This window comes from Chiloscyllium plagiosum, unplaced genomic scaffold (genome assembly GCF_037043375.1).
Source record: "Chiloscyllium plagiosum isolate Xiang-an unplaced genomic scaffold, Cpla_swu_hap1 HiC_scaffold_1, whole genome shotgun sequence".
NCBI classification, from domain to species: Eukaryota; Metazoa; Chordata; class Chondrichthyes; order Orectolobiformes; family Hemiscylliidae; genus Chiloscyllium; species Chiloscyllium plagiosum.
This window is the reverse complement of record NW_028270139.1, coordinates 38,971,286-38,992,894: the sequence shown is the minus strand read 5'-3', so window position 1 is coordinate 38,992,894 and position 21,609 is coordinate 38,971,286. Positions and strand designations below refer to the sequence as shown.

Here is a 21,609-nt window from a genome sequence, read left to right as displayed (position 1 = left end):
CATAACTACCGTATTATTCTTACAGATTCGGTAGGAAAGAGAAAAAGAAACTAATTTCTTTCCAGCAATTAACGTAGATACAAATGCTCCAGGATATTTAAGAAAATACAGCAAAATAGGTGTTCTGCTGAAGATTGAAAAGCTAGGACAGGTGATCAGGTGCTGAGTCAGTCTGTTTTTCAATGGAGGGCCTTAAATGGTAGATAAAGGCACAATGGATTCAAAGGAATGAATTCCAAATGTTATAAGTCTAGATGACTTAAGACAACAAACACAAAGGAGAAGAGAATTGGGGGTTAAGATAAGAGGTGAGACGTTTGAACTTAGGAATGAGAATTCTGAATTAGAGATGTTGGTGGATCAGTAAGGAATCAATATGGATTGGGAAAGAGACAAGGATTTTGTCTGACTTGGGTGATCAATGGATTGCTGGCCAGGTGAGCTCTTGACTAAATCAGTCCTGAAGACGAGAGGAGGTGTTCAAATGGATATTTTAGTGAAAGGGCCAAAGTTGATCTGGATGCTCATTGGCATAAATGTGGAGGATTAATGCTTTGGAAATTGCATATAGCTCATCTGTATACAATATAGATCAATGGTCAATTGGAGCTGCCTTACTAAAATCAACTAATTCTGTAAATTTCGAAGAACTTTGTCTTTGTAAAGAAACTGAAAGAATCAATGAGACTGCCTCAGATTCAAGACTGATTGATTTTGAATATTGAAGAAATGCTCCTTTGACTTGAAAAGGAATAACTGGAAGGCTTTCCAAAAGATAAGAACTTTTTCCCTTGTTGCTGATAATTAGATTGGTTTAAAACTTCGGCATTTTTATAGCACTTTTCAGAAATACCAGACACCCCTAAGTGCCCTGCAGTCACTTACGTACCGTTGAAATGCAAATATCTTTTGAAGCATAGCAGCCAACTCTCATACCAAAATGCAATAGGATAACCACCAGAGAATCTTTTTTGGTGCTAACGTATGGACATATACATTGAAGATTAGCCCATACATGTTTCAAAGTGACTAATAAATTTTCACCTGCTGACAAAAGAAAGTGTCCAGTAAAGTTTGTTCTTCCCTAAAATACAAACAACATTCATCTGTCTGCATTGTACTTGGCTATAGCCAAAATGTACTGAAATGACAAAATTAGTACAAAAATGTGGTACAAGCCTACACTGCAATTGCAAGGTTTGCGGTATAAAAATACCAAAATACACTCATTGCTATCATTGATCAGGTAGCCCAATTGTCAGCAGCCAGCATCAATATTATTTTGATATTCCCTGCACTGCAGGAAAATTTACCTTCCAAACCAGTCTTGGTTTGAATGAACAGAATAAACGAAACACTTGGCCAGTATTTGCTTCATGTTGTGTAACAGAAAAAAAAACTAAATTGGGAAGTTCACATTGTTTTGAGTAAATCATAGGATGCTGATTAAACGCAAGTTGCAAAGCTTTCAAAAATATTAAGAAATTATGCAAAGTCACTGAACAGTTACACACTTTTGCAAGAGCAACGGATCATTCCATAGCAGTGGTTTTCAAACATCCACATTCCTTTCCTTTCGTGTCTAATGACAAAAGATGTCCACTAGCTGACACAGCAATGATGGACTGAATGGCAAAGCCTGTTCTTTCAAACTTTAATTCACTAAGCCTTTGTCCACCCATTCTCAACACCATTCTCAACAACACTGCTGCAGCTATCAATTTGATCCTTCAACTTGGCCTTTATTTTCTGTTTCAGAAAAATCCTCAGCTGCCTCTGTCCTGCTCATTCCGGTCTGAAAGCTAAAAATCACAACATCAGATTATAGTCCAGCAGGTTTAATGGGAAGCACTAGCTCCTTCATCAGCAGCGCTCCGAAAACTCCTATAACCTGGCGTTGTATGATTTTTAACTTTGTATGCCCCTGCTGAACACAGGTATCTCCAAATCATGACTGTCTGATAACAGTAGGGAAGAGATGTGATAAGAAGCCATCCCTTCAAAAGGGATGACAGATATACAGTAATTTCGTGAATGACTTTAATTTATTGATATCCTGTTCTTAATATCCAGGAATTCCCCACCTAACAATTTGAGGGCACCATTACCACAAAATGTGCAGCAATTAAAAGACAGCCCACTGATACTAACTACTGGAACTAGGGTGGACTTAGCAGGAACACACCAAGAATGGGACTTTTTAAAAAGCAGGCCTAGAACATGTGCCACTCATCATCTGATCTGGCTTGACCACATCAAGCTGCTCTTGGCCTTGCTTATATGATTATTCAAGAGTGAATATGTTTGCAGAGATGAGCCCCATCTATCTATCTTTTCGATCCTTCATCTCTACTTGCTCACAAGCAAAGTATTTGTGAATTTCTCTTCACCAAAACAGACTAATTGGATGTTTTTCTTTTAATTAAATTCATTCATGGGATATGGCTGGTGACTGACCCAGCACCCATTGCCCATCCTTCCGTAACTTTAACATGGTAGTGAGCTGCCTTATTGAACTGATACTGTCCATTTGGTATAGGTAGACCCAAACGGTCAGTAGGAAAGAACTTCAAAGGATTCTAATCTGGTGACACTGAAAGAACGGTAATATACTTCCAAGTCAGGATGATGAGTTGCTTGGAGGGGAGTTTGTAGGTGGTGTTCTCATGTACCTGCTGCATTTTGCCTTCTAAATACTGCTGACGTGTTTGAAAAAAAAATGCTGTCTCAGGAACCTTGGTGAATTTCAACAGTGCATCTTTTACACATGAGCGGGGGGGGAAGAAGTGACAGCAATCTTCTTCTGCTCAAAGGTCAACCATCTATGACAACCCATTCCACCTTAGCCTTGAGCCTCTCTCACTCTAGCTTCTTTCTCATCCATTTCTAACTTCACTTTATTTTGAGCATTTAATTCCACACCCACTTGAATATTTTGGCTTCCTCAATCCCAAGCAAATCTCCCAAGTATATTTCCTTCAACACAAAACAATCTGCCCCTCATACATTACTTGCTTCCATCCTTACCTCAGACCACCTGCCACAAAATTTACAACCATGCCTCGGTGACCTCCAGCCTGGATTATTCCAATGCGGAGAGTCAGCTGACCACCTTTACAATCTTACGACTCATTTGATTCTCTTTTCTGTACTTGTCACTTCTGTTCAAGTTAAGGTGGCCTTTCGATATGAGAAGCCCTCATTTGCTGTTTCATCCGAATCTCTCTAGTTTAAAACATGCAAGCCCTACGTTTTTGCACTATAAATTATTGGATCATTTAAATTTAAGTCAAGCAACAAAGTGGGAATTTAATGTGCAATAAAATTGAAATACCAGATTAGTTCCAAATTGCTTGATTCAAATTAAGAGCAGTGAACATTATATTGAAATTATATTTATACCTGAACTCAGACTTTGGATAATTTTAATAAGTGTGAAATTGACTGTCACAGGATTAAGGAAAGCACAAGCTTCAGTGAAATGGCGCACACGCCCATCTATATTTTGCAAAGTAAAAATGGCCAACCGAAGGTCAAACAACCTAGTTATTCTATCCAGAGCTAATGGTGCAACATTGCAGAATACATCAGCACAATGGTTAAGAATGCCTGAACACTGGGTCCCAGTCTGCAAGCATCAGGAACAGCATGGCTTAATTAATTCCTATAATTCAAAATATGCAATCAATTAAATTGAGCACATGATCCTTCCATTTCTGGAATCTGGTTAAAGTTCATCCCAAACCGACAAAACACACAATCTTGCTTTCTCAAAATTTAGATGGAAGAGTTTACAGGGCATCTAGACATACTAATAGGCACCTATTTGAATAGACAGCTCTATGATATCAATAGGTGTGGATTCAACCTCATTATATTTAAATTTATGAGGAGCAAAGTTGCCAGAAGTACAGGTTTCCTTTGACCACTGAGCTTACTCCAGTGGTCTGCAATAAGCAAAGTAAAAGTTAAACTGTATTGGGTTACTCTGCTAATGAGCAATGATAGATGCCCAATGTGACCAACTGCTGCATAAATTTATATTATCACGGTTTAGTTTTGAAAGTCTCAATTTTCTTTTCCAAATATTTTCTTTTTCATTAAAAAATTATAGATTGTAAACAGAGTAGGGGACTGCATGTGTTTTTTTTTAATTACTTTAAACACAGCCTTCTCATTTCTCGCATGAACAGGATAAAGTCTGCTTTAAAATGCACAGTGAATGGATGGGGTTTGGCCAGACGATTCCTTTATAGGGGCCACATCGGCAGCTGTTAGCCAACTTCTTTTTGGAATCACAGATCGCTCTGTACAAAGACACGCCTTGCAAAATCCGCTCTTATAAAATTAGCACGTACTGAAGTACCGTACACCCTTTGTCTCAGTTGATCCTGAGAAAGCACAAACCAAGCAGTTGAGCTGCAATTAAAAATAATTAGATTGCTGAGAGGGGGTGGGAGGGTGAGGCGAGCAGGACAGAATTTAAAATCAACAATAACCCGTGCCACCCCCCCCCCCCCCCCCCCACCACAACAATTTATGCTGCTTCAGATCTATTAGCCCTCTACTATACTTTTGTAATAATTAATGGTTTTATTGGAAAGACTGGAACAAGGAAAAGTCAGTGATTTTATCTGGATCTATCCAACCCCACAGAATTGCTTCCGAAAAGCTTAAAATGTGTACTTGGCTATTCCCTTTCACTCACAGTGAATAATTACTGAAAAGATTGAACATAAAAAAGGTGAAGAATCAAGCTCAGGCTTAATTATTCAGGTAAAAAACGTTTAAAAAATTGGCACCAAATTTGAATAGACAACTCTATGATATCAATAGGTCTGGATCGGAGATGGATCTGAAATTTGATGATTTATTTGAAACATATTGCAGATGATGAATAGTGCCACTCACTTCCACCCCTACCGAATATTGGGTAGTGTAAAACCCTGGCCAGAAGATGTAGCTACAAATACTTGTAATAGGAACTGAGACAAGAGAGAAGCAAGCAGTCAGTTTGCTGCAAGTATGCTGAAGGATGTTAGCTATCTGTATTACCTTATGTTTAAACTTCTAATAGAAAAAGGCGGAGGGATAACAACCCAGTTCATTTACAAATCTAGCATGTGGTAATTATGAAAGCAAATAAAACACTTCCATGTTGGATTTGGTAGCAAAGGTTAAAGTTCTTATCTTTGCTTAAGAAACCAAGCGACTGCTTCAGTTTGTTTCCCAAGATCTGTGGCAGTTAGAAATATTTTGATAAAGCTATCATGTTGGTTGACTGAGCAAAGAGAAAAAAAATCCGAACTTCAACTCCCAGTTTCTGCTGAATTAGCTGTATTCCCCTCCAGGGCAACATGACAGTTGGCTCAGTACTTTTCAGCTGGGACTGGGGGGGGGGGGGGGGAAGAAACCAAAATTTAAAAAAAAAGATAATCCAGCCAAGATTCCCTTTCCTGATTGTTAACCAGTGACCCATGCTGGAATGCGTGCTGTCGTTGGATAGAAGACTGGGATAGGTTCAGCTGTGATCATCCCACCTACAGTCAAACTCCATACCACCGTTCACTGGGTGAGACTGTAAAGAATTGCTGGCAACTGTGTAAGAGCCAACACTTGAGGGGATACAGCAGCAAGCAGCTTAATAATAAAAACTAAGAGATATGGTACAAAATTTAAATAAGACAACCAATCCATGATTTTTAGATGCCTTTTATCTCATCCTTCCCAACTCAGTGCATTAGCACACCTATTGATTTTTTTTGGGTCACTTTCAGCTTTCCTGATATTTCAGAAACGTTAGCATGAACACAGACTCCTTGTTACAAGGCACCAGCTAACATATCTGCTGTGTTTTGACAAAACCACTTCTAAAAACAAAAGTGTTTGGTTAACTGTTGTTATCACACCATATTTTGTCACATTCCTGTCTGCAGGTTTTGGAAATCACTTCACAATCTTAACACATTTTATCTTCATCTCAAAGCAATATGCGCACAAAAAAAGATAACGGAACAGGGAGATATCCATCTCAATTCGAGTGAGCAGCCATTATTTAGTTTGCAAAGTGTGGTTCAAGCATTATTCCACACAGAAACTTAGAAAAGCAAATGTCTGTGTTCCTCTCTTCACATCTATCTCTGCAAACCCCCTCACCTCCCCTAAACACCCCAATCCCAACCAAAAAAAATATTTTTTATGGAATCTTGAATCACAGAGTAGCCTCATGGCCCAATATATGGGCAGGCTCTAGCTCTCCAGAAGTTAAATCCAATTGGTCGCAGTCTCTTGATCTTTCTTCAAGACTCTACAAAGGTTTGCTGTTCAAGGATGCACCCGATTTCCAGGGCTCTTTTGGCACAGCAGTAGTGTCCCTACGTCTGGGCCAGAGACCTGGATTCAACTGGTGCGTCATAGCATCCCTGAACAGACTGCTTAGACATATCTGCATCCAATTTCCGTACAAAGAAATTACTATTAAATCTACCCCCACTAATCTAAGGAAAGCCAACTCAACTTCTCTGGGCTCTCTGACCTCATTTTAAATTGTGATATTCAAGCTGAAGCGGCATGAGATTTTGTCTCATAACCAGAGTAAATTTAAGGCCTAACTTTTGTTTGCATTATTTCTTAGTGTCTGGTCTACTCCCACATCCTCTTTGCCTTCAACCAATTACACTTAAGTCTTAAAATGCACCAGACGGTCGACACATCAATCCCTCACTCCAACAGCATATTTTGTCAACTCGCAGCTCTACAGGAATCTGCATTCCTCAGTAAACTTCACAGTGTTCAATTTATCGAGTTAATTGCGAAATCTGGATCACAATGTGCTCTGCCAGTTCACAAGTTTATTTGTTATGATAAGATCAATTTCAAGTCCATCTCCAAATATTTGCAATAATGCTGTCAATCACAATTAATTCAGTTAATGTATAGGGTGTCTGAGATTTAAACTATTAGAATAAAAAGATCAAAGTGTCCGTCAACTAATCTCAGTTTGTAGCTTAGACACAGCAACAGATTTCAGTACCTCCCAACAAAAGGAGACAAAAGCTAGCAAAGCTCCATGCACCTTGTTACTGTTAAAAGGTGAATATTGGTTGAGGACAGGCTTCAGCGCACAATAATTAAACTTCCCAATAATGAAAATCGGCCACAAGATAAAAATTCCGTACGATTGCTGGTAACGGAAATCTTGGATGTTTGAGATGTCACTGCTAAAGTTAGAAAAATTGTCAATTACATTATCATAGAAAATGTTGCAAATACTCAGCCAGGGAGGCAGCAGAGAGAAAGGGCTAACATTTTGATCATACCTACAGCACCCATCTTCTCAGATAGCAAAACCTGGTAAGGCTTCTGGAGGAACCATCTGCACCAGCTTTTCTTTTTGAAAAACAATGTGTTTCTCATTACCACCCCCTTCTGCCTGGCTGCAACGGTCCCTCCATCATTCAATCTTGCTTTCTTCAACTTTAACACGGAAGTTTTCCCTTTCTTTCCCTCTCCCCACTTCATCCCAATTCCTATTCCAAAACACTACTTATTCAGAAATTGTAAAACTAGCTACTTTAATCTGACTGGAGGCCTATGACCATGTGTGTTCCACAGGGATCGATACTGGGTCCACTTTTGTTTGTCATTTATGTAAATGATTTAGTGAGGATGTGAAAGCATGGTTAGTAATCTTGCAGATGACGCCATAATTGGTATAGACCAGACACAGTGAAGAAGCTTATCCAAGATTACAAAAGAGATCTTGATCAATTGGGTCAGTAGGCTGAGGAGAGGCAGGTGGATTTAATTGGGATAAATAAGAGTTACTGTATTTTGGTAAAACAAACAAGGGCAGGACATGCATTCAACCTTTGACATCTTCTGCCCAATGGAAGAGTGTGGAAGACAGCATAACTGGCATGGATGGGGTCTTTGATCATGTTGGTTGCTTTCTCAAGTTAGCAGGAAGTATACATTGAGTCAGACAGCTCAAAGGCTGGTTTGCATGATGAACCAGGCTGGTGTTCATGATTCTGTATGAACGTGATTAATACTGATTAAACTTTACTGTTTTCTCCCCAAAGATGCTGCCCGAATTTAAGGATTAGCAATATTCCTGTTTCATCAGTTAAGCTTGCTACCTTACTGCAACTTAAGTTAGAGTCATTAAGTCATTCAATAAGGGGCCTGTTCCTGTGCTGTGATTTTCTTTGTTGTTTTGAGTTGCTGACTGATTGTGCAATTGGAGCTGAGGGGCTGGGTGTCAATAGTTTAGGGAACTGGTCAATGCAAAAGGTTAAAAAGGTCGATGCATGATCATTCAGGGTTTTAAAGGATTTAGGAGTCTTCTGGAGTTGGGTCAAAGATCAACCATGATGTCATTAAGTGGAAGAACAGTATCAAAAAGGGGACAAAAGGCCTTCTTCTGCACCTATGCTCCAAATGTTGGTCATGTTGACCACTGCAACATGTTTGACGTATGAACACAGCCAATACTGCACTGCCTATCTGAAATGCATCCAAACAACGAACCTGACTTTCAACCAGCACGGTGGGTGTACATGCACCAAAATGGACTCAGTGATTCATCGGACAGCTCACCACCACCACCATCCTCTCCAGCACAATTGGAAGTGGTTAATAAACACTGCCTTAGCCAGCAACAACCAGAACTCAAAAGTATTAAAATAATCTCAGGATTTGGCAGCACAGAAGGCTCTAATGCACTGAGTAATGGAAGTCTAACTTCACTGCCCTCTCTCAGCATTGCATTTAAATCGGAGGCTGAGAAATTGTAGGTGGCATTGGTCCTTAATTGCTCCTTAATTGTGTAAAATCAATGTCATAAGTTAGCTGTAGCTTGTAAATTAAGCTATGCATTAGCTTTCAATCAACTTAGAACCTGTAGTGTCAGTTGGCAGATTGGCCTGTCATGGTCTTCAGATAGATTTGGTAGTTTATATCAGATCCATGTGGCTCAGGTTTCTACTGATCATCAGAGAAAGCAGATGGAAAAAGAAAAGTCCAGTCTTCACAGAGATGACAACCACTATATTAAATAGGATAGCCCACAGTACCTCAATTCTGAGCCTATCAGCAGGAACAGCATGGTGTTGAACCATAATCCACAACCTCACTGCAGTAGAATCTATGTCATTCTTTCACCGGATGTGTGAAGTGTAGTAAAGTGTGGTAAAGCATGTTGGGCACAACAGGCCTGCCAGCCCACCAGCAACAACAATATACTAAACATACAATGCACTCAGCAACTAGGGTTTCTCTGACAGTACAAACTAAATCCACAACCTTTACCACTTAAAAAGATAAAGATAATGGCATCAAAAGCATGGGAATACTCCACCTACAAAGTACCCCTTCAAGTCATTCAACATCATCTTTAGATGTGACCTTATATTGACAACTGCAGAGAGGCAAAGTCCTGGAACATTCCTCAATAGGGCTACTTTTTGTCATTTACATAAATGATTTGGATGTGAACGTAAGAGGTACAGTTAGTAAGTTTGCAGATGACACCAAAATTGGAGGTGTAGTGGACAACGAAGGTGGTTACCTCAGATTACAACAGGATCTTGACCAGACGGGCCAATGGGCTGAGATGTGGCAGATGGAGTTTAATTTAGATAAATGCGAGGTGCTGCATTTTGGGAAAGCAAATCTTAGCAGGACTTATACACTTAATGGTAAGGTCCTAGGGAGTGTTGTTGAACAAAGAGACCTTGGAGTGCAGGTTCATAGCTCCTTGAAAGTGGAGTCGCAGGTAGATAGGATAGTGAAGGAGGAGTTTGGTATGCTTTCCTTTATTGGTCAGAGTATGGAGTACAGGAGTTGGAAAGTCATGTTGCAGCTGTACAGGACATTGGTTAGGCCACTGTTCGAATATTGTGTGCAATTCCTATCGGAAAGATGTTGTGAAACTTGAAAGGGTTCAGAAAAGATCTACAAGGATGTTGCCAAGGTTGGAGGATTTGAGCTATGGGAAGACGCTGAACAGGCTGGGGCTGTCAGAGGCTGGAGGGGTGACCTTATAGAGGTTTATAAAACCATGAGGGGCACGGATAGGGTAAATAGACAAAGTTTTTTCCATGGGGTCGGGGAGTCCAGAACTAGAGGGCATAGGTTTAGGGTGAGAGGGGAAAGATATAAAAGAGACCTAAGGGGCAACTTTTTCACACAGAGGATGGTACGTGTATGGAATGAGCTGCCAGAGGAAGTGGTGGAGGCTGGTACAATTGCAACATTTAAATGGGTATATGAATAGGAAATGTTTGGAGAGATATGGGCCGGGTGCTGGCAGGTGGGACTAGATTGGGTTGAGATATCTGGTCGACATGGATGGGTTGGACCGAAGGGTCTGTTTCCATGCTGTACATCTCCATGACTTCAATGCACTTGCATCATGTGGATTCCATCAGTTCCAAGGCAACTCACCACAACTTTCTCTCTGTCTCCCCCTACTCCCACCTCAGCTCCCTGCCCCCCCCCGACCCCCTTTTATCTGCAGCTCCCCTTGCACCCACCCCAGTCCTGAAGAAGATTTACACCCAAAACGTCAACTTCTCCACCTCCTGATGCTGCCTGGCTTACTGTGTTCCTCCAGCCTCCTGCTGGTCTACCACAACCTTCTCAACAATGCTTGGAGATGAGCAATAAATGCTAGCCCTGCCAGCAATGTATCAGGAGAACTAATTTTAAAGAAAGTATTGTGTTGAAGCATATCCCTTGTACTTTCTCTTCAATTGTCGCATGTCACAAAGCTTCGTAGCTTTCCCCTCAAACATCCTTTAAAAATACAAAACTTGTTCCAAAGAGGCAGCTTTGGACTCCAAACATTAAGTTTTTCTCTCTCCATAAATGCTGCTAGATGTGCTGTGTTTCTCCAGGTTTTTCCTTCAAATAGCATATCCGGACCTTAGTGGGCATGTTGGAAAGCAAACATACTATGAGTAAATAAAGCTGGTCTCCAAAAATGCTCAAAAATATCAAATAATGAAATCAAACCTATGATTATTACTTTTTTTGGATTAGTGGTGCTGGAAGAGCACAGCAGTTCAGGCACCACCCCCACTCTCCTCTAGCTTATCTCTCCACACTTCATCAGGAATAAAGGCAGAGAGCCTGAAGGGCTTTTGACCGAAACGTCGATTTTGCTGCTCCTCGGATGCTGCCTGAACTGCTGTGCTCTTCTAGCACCATTGATCCAGAATCTGGTTTCCAGCATCTGCAGTCGTTGTTTTTACCTATGGTTATTACTGTCAAGACTATTTGAGACACTGCAAGAAAAGCAACCCTGTTCATCTGGAGCTCTGTTTAATAGAGCTTTCATTAACCTACTCCAAACAGCCTTTGTAGTGACAAATGCAGAAAGATTTGAGAAACATTTCTGCATCCAATCTGGGGCCCAAAATGGAAACAAAAGCAAAATACTGTGAATGCTGTACATAGAAAAATGCTGCAGGAACTCAGTAGGTTTGCCAGCATCTGGGGAAGAGAGAAACAGAGTTAATATTCAGTCTGATAGGATTCTACTTAACTCTTCTACACACCAAATTATGCTTTGATATGTGCCAGCACAAAGTGCACTCATGTTTCGAGTACAAAGTCAACCCTTAGTGGTTAGCACTGCTGCCTCACAGCACCAGGGGTCCCAGGTTCGATTCCAGCCTCGGGTGACTGTCTGTGTGGAGTTTGCACATTCTCCCTGTGTTTGTCTGGGTTTCCTCTGGGTGCTCCGGTTTCCTCCCACAGTCAAAAAGATGTGCAGGTCAGGTGAGTTGGCCATGCTAAATTGCCCAATATGTGAGGTGCAGAGGGAAATGGGTCTGGGTGGGTTACTCTTCGGAGGGTTGGCATGGGCCGAAGGGCCTGTTTTGGATCGAATCTAAACACGGATGGTTTTTAAATAAAACTGAGTCCAGACTTCAGATGATCCTTTCTTTCCTGTTGACACACATGGAACTACAGAATGTCCCTCAGATAATGATGTCTGGAGAAGTTTGACAGTCATTAAAATGCAAATAACCTGTCAGCACATATCTTTGAGAAATCATTGAAATGCAAAAGATCCTTCCTGTTTTTAATGGCAGCCTTTCTCCAAATAATTAAGAAACAGATTTCACAACGCTGTTTGCAGACTTTGAGGCTCCAGAGTTGAAATCTAGAGAATGGGTGTGAAGAAATTTGATCACGATGGTATTTGAACAGACAATACTCAGACCCCCATTATTTGGTACTGGGAAAGAAGATGCTCTGGCTACATGACAGAAATGTGGCTTCTGGTAAGGAGACTTTAAACGACACATTTGACAGCAGAGGTGGAAAAAAACATTTAGGAGCAAATATTTAAGCTGGTGAAGGAACAGCACCAGTAGGCAGAGACATGGCCTTGACTTCTTCAGTACAAGAGCAGAGGTAGAATTTCACTGCAGAACTTTGAAACGCACATTGAGTGGGGAGGAACAAGAGAGAAAAAAAAAAATCAGGTCCTGCCAACAGCAAATCATGTTTTGCTAAGATTGCTGATCCTTCCTTCAGAGCACCAAAGGTGACAGGCCTATTTCACTTCAAGATATCACACTGAGGAAACCCAACAGCAAATCCAATAACTGCATGTACCAAATCAGACAATTATCAAAAGCACAGGGAAATGGGCAAAGAAGCATGACCAAAGACTCATCACTCAGTTATCGGGAGTTTGGAAAACTCTCTCATGAGCTATTGATACAGCATAAAATAACACAATCTCATTTAAATATGCACCCCCCAGATTCAATAATTTACTGAGGACCTGATGTACACAAAAGTTTGATGCTTGCGGTTTCATAATTTTAAGTTGTAGCCAATCAACTTTGCAACAATTTTTTAAAAAGCTCTTTAAAATAAAGCAATTAAACTTCACAAAATAGCTGGTGCTTAATGACTTTGCAGACACCAAAAGTGTTATTTCCTCAAATTGAGCATCGGAGGCTGAGGGGTGACCTTATAGAGGTTTATAAGAGGGGCATCGATAAGGTAAACAGACAAGGTCTTTCCGCTGGAGTGGAGGAGACCAGAACTAGAGGGCATAGGTTTAGGGTGAGAGGGGAAAGATATAAAAGTGACCTAAAGGGAAACTTTTTCCATACAGAGGGTGGTACGTGCATGGAATGAGCTGCCAGAGGAAGTGGTGGAGGCTGGTACAATTGCAACATTTAAGAGGCATTTGGATGGGTATATGAATAGGAAGGGTTGAGGGGGATATGGCCCAAATGCTGGCAAATGGGACTATAAACTAGATTTATATACGATGTCTGGTCACCATGGACGATTGGAAGTGCTGTATATCTATAGGACACTATGAGTGGCCTTCTAGGATAAGCAGGAAATTATAAATGCACTAGTGATAGGTTTTTGAATCATCTGTATTCTTCCATGGCATGTGAATATGACTGGCAAGGCCAGGATTTGTTGCCCATCTCAAGTTCCCTCTGAAGTGACCTAGCAAGCCACTCTGAGCAATTCAAGAGCTGACCACATGACAGCAGGTCTGGAGCCACATGTGGACCAAAGCAGGGAAGAATGGCAGATCTCTTTCTCTAAAGGGCACCAGTTGGGTTTCTATGACAACTGGTAGTTTCATGACCTTTCACTATCTTTCAATAGTGGCTCTTATTAAATTTAAATTCCAACCCCAGATATTGTAGCTGGATTTGAACTAATGTTCTCAAACCATTCAGCCTCGGCAGATAATTATTGTTAAACTGGAGCTCTACCCCATTCGACCAACCAAAAACCTCCGGTTTGCTGTGACAGTAGGTGGTAAACCTGTAGAACTCATTGCATGTCTTTGAGAGAGATAAAGATAGGTTCTTGATTATTAAAAGGGGAAATCAAGGGTTACAGGAGATGGCAGGGGAAAGGGGTTGAGAAACACATTCCTGAAGAAGGGCCTGTGCCCGAAACGTCGAATCTCCTGTTCCCTGGATGCTGCCTGACCTGCTGTGCTGTTCCAGCAATAAAGTTTCAACTTTGATCTCCAGCATCTGCAGACCTCACTTTCTCCTCGAAGATTTCAACCTACTGCGAATCCTCTTACAAGGATGCCTTCCTTGAAGAAGCTCTCTGCCTCTCTCTACAAAGATTTCAATGAGTCCCTCTCTCACTGCACACCCCAGGTCATCTCCTCTGCACAGAAGCTCTTCAGCCACATTCTGAAGCAGACTCGTTACCACAGCCATATCTCCTTTCTCAGCACCTGCCTACGGAACCGACTGATCCCCCATGGGCTCCAGATCACCTTCCGACCAACACAATTTGGACCCAACCAGGACTACCAGTACCTGCAACAAATCCGCAGCCTCCAGCAACGGACCTCCCTCCAGATCCTCCACTCCACGCTTGCAGCCATGCGCCGCTATCTACATTCCCTGCAACTCGACCTACCCCAGCTCAGGACAACTCTCTCACAGACCTGTAAAGGACCTCTACTGTTCTTCATTTACAGAAGGATCCATAAACTAAACAAACAGTTCTTTCTAGCCATATCGGAAATTAAAGGCAGTAAGTACCAAAAACTTTCATGCACTTACCCCCAAACTCCGGATTCCTCAACCGTTCCAGAAACTTCCATCGGCCTCCAAAACCAGTCCGACGCCATTACACACGCGGCCGCTACAGCGCCCGCGGCAATAGCCTCAGACGCCGCCGACGATGACGTCACTGCCGCCCCCACCGACCTCGCAACCTTCATGATCGCGGCCCAAACAACCGCCTCCGGGATCGCCGCACAGACAACCTGCTCTGCGATCGTCATGAAGACAATCGCCAACAGATTGGCGACCTCCGCGGCTATGGGGAAGAACTCTGTCTCCGTGGTCGCCGCAGCTACTTCCGCCCCCAGTGACGTCAGCAACCTACATTTGGACCACATCGCCGCATGTGTCTCCGCCCCCCCCGCCGCGTTCCGTCACCACACCTAACCCCACCCCCCCGTCGCGTTCCGTCACCACGCCTAACCCCGCCCCCCCGCTGCGTTCAGTCACCGCGCCTAACTCCGCCCCCACGCCGCGTTCCGCCACCACGCCTAACTCCGCCCCCCGGCCGAGTTCCGTCACCGCGCCTAACCCCGCCCCCCCCGCCGGTCTCCATCACCATGTCCAACTCCGCCCCCACGCCGACCTCTGTCCCCGCCCCCAGACCTAACCCCGCCCCCACATCCAGCTCCAGTCCCACACCAGGTCCTAGCTCCCCGCCCTGCCGTGTGTTCACCATCCCTCCAGACTTGCCCCTCTCTGAGGATGAAAGATCAGTCCTCAGCAGAGGTCTCACCTTCGTTCCCACACGTTCTCGGGTCAATGAATTCAATACACGGAGTGACATCGAACAATCCTTCCGCCGCCTTCGCCTCCGTGCCTTCTTCTTCAATCAAGACTCTCGCCCACCCTCTGACGACCCCTTCTCCCACCTCCAACACACCCCGTCCACCTGGACACCCCGTGCTGGCCTCCTACCTGCCCTCGACCTCTTCATAGCAAACTGCCGCCGCGATATTAACCGCTACCTGAACTCCCACACCCCTCCCACCCACTCCAACCTCTCACCCTCGGAACGCGCAGCCCTCCACTCCCTCCGTTCCAACCCCAACCTCACCATCAAACCAGCTGACAAGGGAGGCGCAGTAGTAGTTTGGCGCACTGACCTTTACACCGCTGAGGCCAAATGCCAGCTCGCAGATACCTCCTCCTACCGTCCCCTTGACCATGACCCCACCCCCCACCACCAAACCATCATCTCCCAGACCATCCATAACCTCATCACCTCAGGGGACCTCCCATCCACTGCCTCCAACCTCATAGTCCCACAACCCCGCACCACCCATTTCTACCTCCTGCCCAAAATCCACAAACCTGACTGCCCCGGACGACCCATCGTCTCAGCCTGCTCCTGCCCAACCGAACTCATCTCGGCATACCTCGACACGGTCCTGTCCCCATTAGTCCAAGAACTCCCCACCTACGTTCGTGTCACCACCCACGCCCTCCACCTCCTCCAGGATTTCCGCTTCCCCGGTCCCCAACGCCTCATCTTCACCATGGACATCCAGTCCCTGTACACCTCCATCCCCCATCACGAAGGACTCAAAGCACTCTGCTTCTTCCTTTCCCTCCGTACCACCCAGTACCCTTCCACCGACACCCTCCTTCGACTGACCGAACTGGTCCTCACCCTGAACAACTTGATTCCTGAAGAAGGGCCTGTGCCCGAAACGTCGAATCTCCTGTTCCCTGGATGCTGCCTGACCTGCTGTGCTGTTCCAGCAATAAAGTTTCAACTTTGATCTCCAGCATCTGCAGACCTCACTTTCTCCTTGAGAAACACAGCAGCCATGAATCGAATGGTGGAGCAGATTCAATGGACTGATTGGCCCAACTCCGTTCCTATATCTTAAGGAGAATTGTGCACTTCCAAATGGAAGATTGACTTTTATCTGCAAGTGTTGAAATCATAATTAAGAATAGCTCTGATATAGGAAGTCACGTTGTAAGCATTTACAGAAAGAATGCTATGATAATGGAACATGTCAGGAAACATACACACATGGAAATGCAGTCAGCTTGGCTTGTGAAATGCATGACACACATCCATTACCAGCCGACTACTATTTAAACACAAGCAGTCCAGTAAGAAAACTCCGACAACAGAATGACTAATGTTGCTGTTATGCATCATTTCCTTTTTTAAAGTTCACTGTGCTACGACAAGGACCAACGTAACTGAATTGTGTTCTGTCAGCACGAGGGGATGTACGTCTCTTATGGAGGGCCAAATAAGGCAATAATTAAAATTTAACAAGTAATCAGGTCTTTCAAACAACAAAAGATGCCACAATTAAAATGTATCTCAGTTTTCTACACGCTGTCGCTTGGAGGAGGTTTTCACCTCCATTAACTTTCTGCTGCTCCCCACCTGAAAAAGGCTTCCTTTTTTACTTGGTGTACAAAATACTTCAGACAGTTATTTATTGATGTACTGTTATTGTGCAAGGTTCAGCTGATTAGCAGTTATACATTTAGGTCTTTTCTCAGATACTCGCACGGTTCTCCTTCCTCAAGTCACCATGTGACTTTTCATCTCCAGTGATTTCAATATCCATTTTAATTCATCACATTCACCCTTTCCTCAATTCACATTCCTCTTATCCTTCCTTCATCTCTCCCTCCATGGACACTACTCTTTGACCCTGCCATCCTACCAAACCATAGATAAAATTACTGATTTTTTTTTGCTCTCCACCCATATTCAGATTCCCCCTTCCAGCTTTGTCCCTGGGGTAAGAGTATTAAAAAAAGTAACCCCATATGCAGTTAAATTCTCAACTCTCTACCACAACAATTCTACAGCTAACTCCACCTTCAATGCCCCATCCCATGAAATGAGAAGAGAGTAATGCATTTAAATGAGAGTAATGCATTTAAATGAGAGTAATGCATTTAAATGAGAGTAATGCATTTAAATGAGAGTAATGCATTTAAATGAGAGTAATGCATTTAAATGAGAGTAATGCATTTAAATGAGAGTAATGCATTTAAATGAGAGTAATGCATTTAAAAGTCCATGAGCTCAGAACATTAAAAAAGAACAGGCATAGCCATTCACCAGCAAATCTGGCTGGTTTCCCCCCCCCACCGCCCACACACGGTGCTGCTCTCATCTAATCTCAGGATCATCCTTGAATGTAAAGAATCTTATTTTCTTTTGCATTCTGCCAGTTGTCTTAAACTTCTCTTTCCACCTCCACCATCCCCAGCTCCAACAAGCGCACAAATTTGTGAATTTCGTTGTTCCCAAAACTTAGGTCAGTCGATCAGCTCTCTGACATCTCTCTCCCTTTTACTCATTTACCTGGCTGAGCTACTTGTAAAAGGTTTCCCATCCTTTTAACTTCCATGTGCTCTCTCATCTCCTCTCATGCCTTCTCGAATCTCAATTTGTCCACAAGACCTACCTCTTTCCCTCTCAATTCTACTTCCATTAAAACTACAATCGAACTTCTCTTCCTGGCTCAGATCAGCTGACGGTGTTAATGGCTCTCCCCCTTCAGGTTCTGTATACATTCCCTTCACAATCTGCCAACAGCACCTTCTCTGCTGGAGGGGTGGGGGGGTGGGAAGAGGGGGAGACACACGAGAGGGGAAGACACGAGAAGAAGGAGAGAGACACACGAGAGGGGAAGACACGAGAAGGAGAGAGACACACGAGAGGGGAAGACAGAGAAGGAGAGAGACACACGAGAGGGGAAGACACGAGACACACAAAAAAAAGCCATTGACCTGTCTGTCGAATGTCGAGACGTATTGCTGCTTCCAAATTTCAGGCCACTTTTTCAGGATTTGTTTGAATCAATTAGTTTTCTTCCATGCCACTGTACCAAGATGGTTCTTAGGCAAGTCACATAACCTGAAATTTCTGACTACACCGCCATCTTGTCCAGGAATGTTGATGGAGGTAGCCTAGGGGCTGGGGGCTCATCCGCTTTTCTTTTTTAATTCTCTTCCCCCTTCTTTCTCAGTCTTCCTGGGGACAGCTTGGACAGCATCAGCAGCAGCGAGGTACATGGCCTGTTGGGAGTCAGTGGAGGGAAGCTGGCTTGGGCGCAGTGCCCAACGCAGGACCTGGCACTTTCAGTGTCAGCTGCATTTCAGAGATCAGCCCAGTGCAGACTCCGGGTGGCACTGTAGGCAAAGTGGCTCCGAATAGCGCCAAGTCTGTCCCAGTGCCTGTGGGGCAACAAAGGGACTAGAAGCCAGCCGACTGCTTGATGCTAGTATTAGTCTCAGCATCGGGGTGGAAGAGTCCGGATTCAGGCCCATGGCTAAACACTTAAGGGCAGTCATGTTGAACTTCTTGTTACTTAAAAATGTATTTGTGGAATGTGGGCCCTGCAGGCTGGCCAGCACTTCTTGCCCATCCCTTGTGCCACATAGATCAGACGTAAGTCACCGATCTGCTGCGGCTTGATCCACAATGCCGCTGGAGAGGATTTCCAGGATTTTGACCCAGCAACTGTGAAGGAACTGTGAGGTATTTCCAAGTCAGGACAGTGAGTGGCTTGGAGGGAAACCTGAAGGTGGTGGCGTTCCCAATGTATCTGCTGCCCTTGTCCTTCAAGGTGGAAGTGGTCATGGGTTCAGAAGGTGTTGCCTGAGGATCTTGTGGACAATTCTGCAGTGTATTGTGTAGATAGTATACAGTGCTGCTGCTGAGCATTGGTGGAGGAGGGAATGGATGCTTGTGGGTGCAGTGCCAATCACGCAGGCTGCAGAGATGCCCTGGAGTTGAAATCACTGACTTCTGACAACCACGACTATCTTCCTTGGATGCCCCGACATCCAAATAAAGGGCTGTTACTCTCACTTCATCCCTGGAATTCAGCTCTTTCGCCCATGTTTGAAGCAAGCCTAGAGCTGAGTGACCCTGGTGGAACCCAAACTGGGCGTCACCAAGCAGGTGCTGCTTGATAGCACTGTAAACATCTTCCATCGCTTTACTGATGATAGAGAGTAGACTGATAGGTGGTAATTGGCTGGATTGGATTTGTCCTACTTTTTATAAACAGGTTTTACCTGGGCAAGTTTAAAATCGGGTATTTGCCAGTGTTGTAACTGTACTGGAATAGCTTGGCTAGGGGAGTGGCAGGTTTTGGAGCAAAGTCTTCAGTAGTTTGCTGGAATGTTGTCATGGTCCCTTGGCCTTTGCAGTATCCAGTATCTCCACCCGTTTACTGATATCATGTCGAGTGAATCAAATCAGCTGAAGACAGGTATCAGTGATCCTGGGGACCATGAGAGGAGGCCAAGATGGATCATTCACTTGGCATGTCTAGCTGAAGACTGTTGTAAATGCTTCAGCCTTATCTTTTATACTGATTAGATTACTTACAGTGTGGAAACAGGCCCTTCAGCCCAAGTCCACACCGACCCACCGAAGTGCAACCCACCCAGACCCATTCCCCTACATTTACCCCTTCACCTAACACTATGGGCAATTTATCATGGCCAATTCACTTAACCTGCACATTTTTGGACTGTGGGAGGAAACTGGAGCACCCAGAGGAAACCCATGCGGACACAGGGAGAATGTGCAAACTCCACACAGTCAGTCGCCTGAGGCAGGAATTGAACCCGGGTCTCTGGCGCTGTGAGGCAGCAGTGCTAACCACTGTGCCGAACTCTTCCATCATTATGGAACCTTCTCCTTTATTTTTCTACCTTTATGATTCTCTGCCTTAAGATGGCACCAGAGAGTGGCATCATTATACAAATACATGGAAAAGTGTTGTAACAAGTACACATGACAACAAATAAACATCAATAACTATCAATCCTCATTCCTCTCGAGTAGCCTGAAGCTTATGACATGGTGAGCACACCATCCACTTCCAATGTCTCGACTGCCCACCAACTGAGTACTTTCATCTTTAAGAAACAAAACAAACACTCATTCACAGCATATGGACTTTGCTGGTTGGTTCAGAATTTATTGTCCGTTCCCTTCAGAAAGGTGGTGACAAGCTGCCTTCTGCAGGCCATTTGCTGCAATGAGACCCACAGTGCCATCAGGATGAGAGTTCACGGACTTTGAGTCAGCGACAGAGAAAGAACAGTGATATTTCTCCAAGTCATGATGGTAATCGTTTGGAGGGAAACTTACAGGTGATGGCATTCCCAAGTACCCTTGCTTAGCTAGATAGTGGTGAATGTGGCTTTGGAAAGGGTTAAAGAACCTTGTAAAATTTTTGCAATACAATTTCTAGACTGTACACACTGCCGCTACCAAGCATCGGTGGTGGAGCATGTGGATGTTTGTGAATGTGCTGTCATCCATGCAGGCTGCTTTATCCTGGATGGTGTCAAACTTTATTATTATTGTTTATCCAATCGTAAGCAGAGAATTGCCTGCAATGGTTCCTCTTTCTATTCCACATTTGCCTCTGTTATCTTCCAACAATGTGCCCTGGACTACTTCTGTTTGTCATCTGTAAGCTGCCAATCAGCAACATCAAAAAAAAAAGACAGCATTCATTTTCACACGTATGTTAACACCACCAGGTTCTAACTCATCCCAACTTGCTAGACCTTTCTACTATTACTTAAGTGCAAGTTAGCTTGGCCCACCTACTTAATGAAAACCAAAGCTATTGTTTCCATTCCCTACTGTGACCTCACTCCCTAGTTCACTGCCCCTAGCAACTGAGGCCAAATCAGACTGTTCGCAACCTTGGTGCCGTATTTGACCTGAAGAGGAGTTTGCAACCCTAACTTCAAACATAACCAAGGTCTCTTTATCCACTTCCTTTGCCTGTCTGTAAACTCCTTTGTTGAAGTATTTGGAGGTGCTGAAGCTGATTTCCTTAAATTCCAGGAGCAATAATTACTGTTTTATAAACTGTTGCATTGTTTTAGAACATTGGAGAAAGATAGTTTTAAAGTGCTGCTGTTTTTAATCTGAGGAAGAGGGGCAAAGGCAGAGACCATATGGTCAGTGAGAGTGAGAGAGAGAGCGCGCAAGAGAACCCTAAACTGCAGTCCGACACAGCAGTGAACATGCAGAGCT

At 43.7% G+C, this 21,609-nt stretch overlaps 1 protein-coding gene across 3 annotated transcripts in view; it reads right to left on the bottom strand.

The window, feature by feature from the left end:
• LOC122552813 (AF4/FMR2 family member 1-like) overlaps positions 1-21,609 on the bottom strand; it is a 167,164-nt gene that overhangs the window by 130,657 nt on the left and 14,898 nt on the right. Inside the window, exon 1 of one of the 3 annotated variants that reach the window (XM_087985945.1) lies at positions 16,222-16,358. The exons of the other annotated variants lie outside the window; for them this stretch is intronic. Within the exon in view, the coding sequence (XP_087842071.1) occupies positions 16,222-16,343 (122 nt within the window). The 5' untranslated portion in view covers positions 16,344-16,358. Of the gene's footprint in view, positions 1-16,221; positions 16,359-21,609 lie in introns of those variants that run through there. 3 annotated transcript variants of the gene reach the window in all.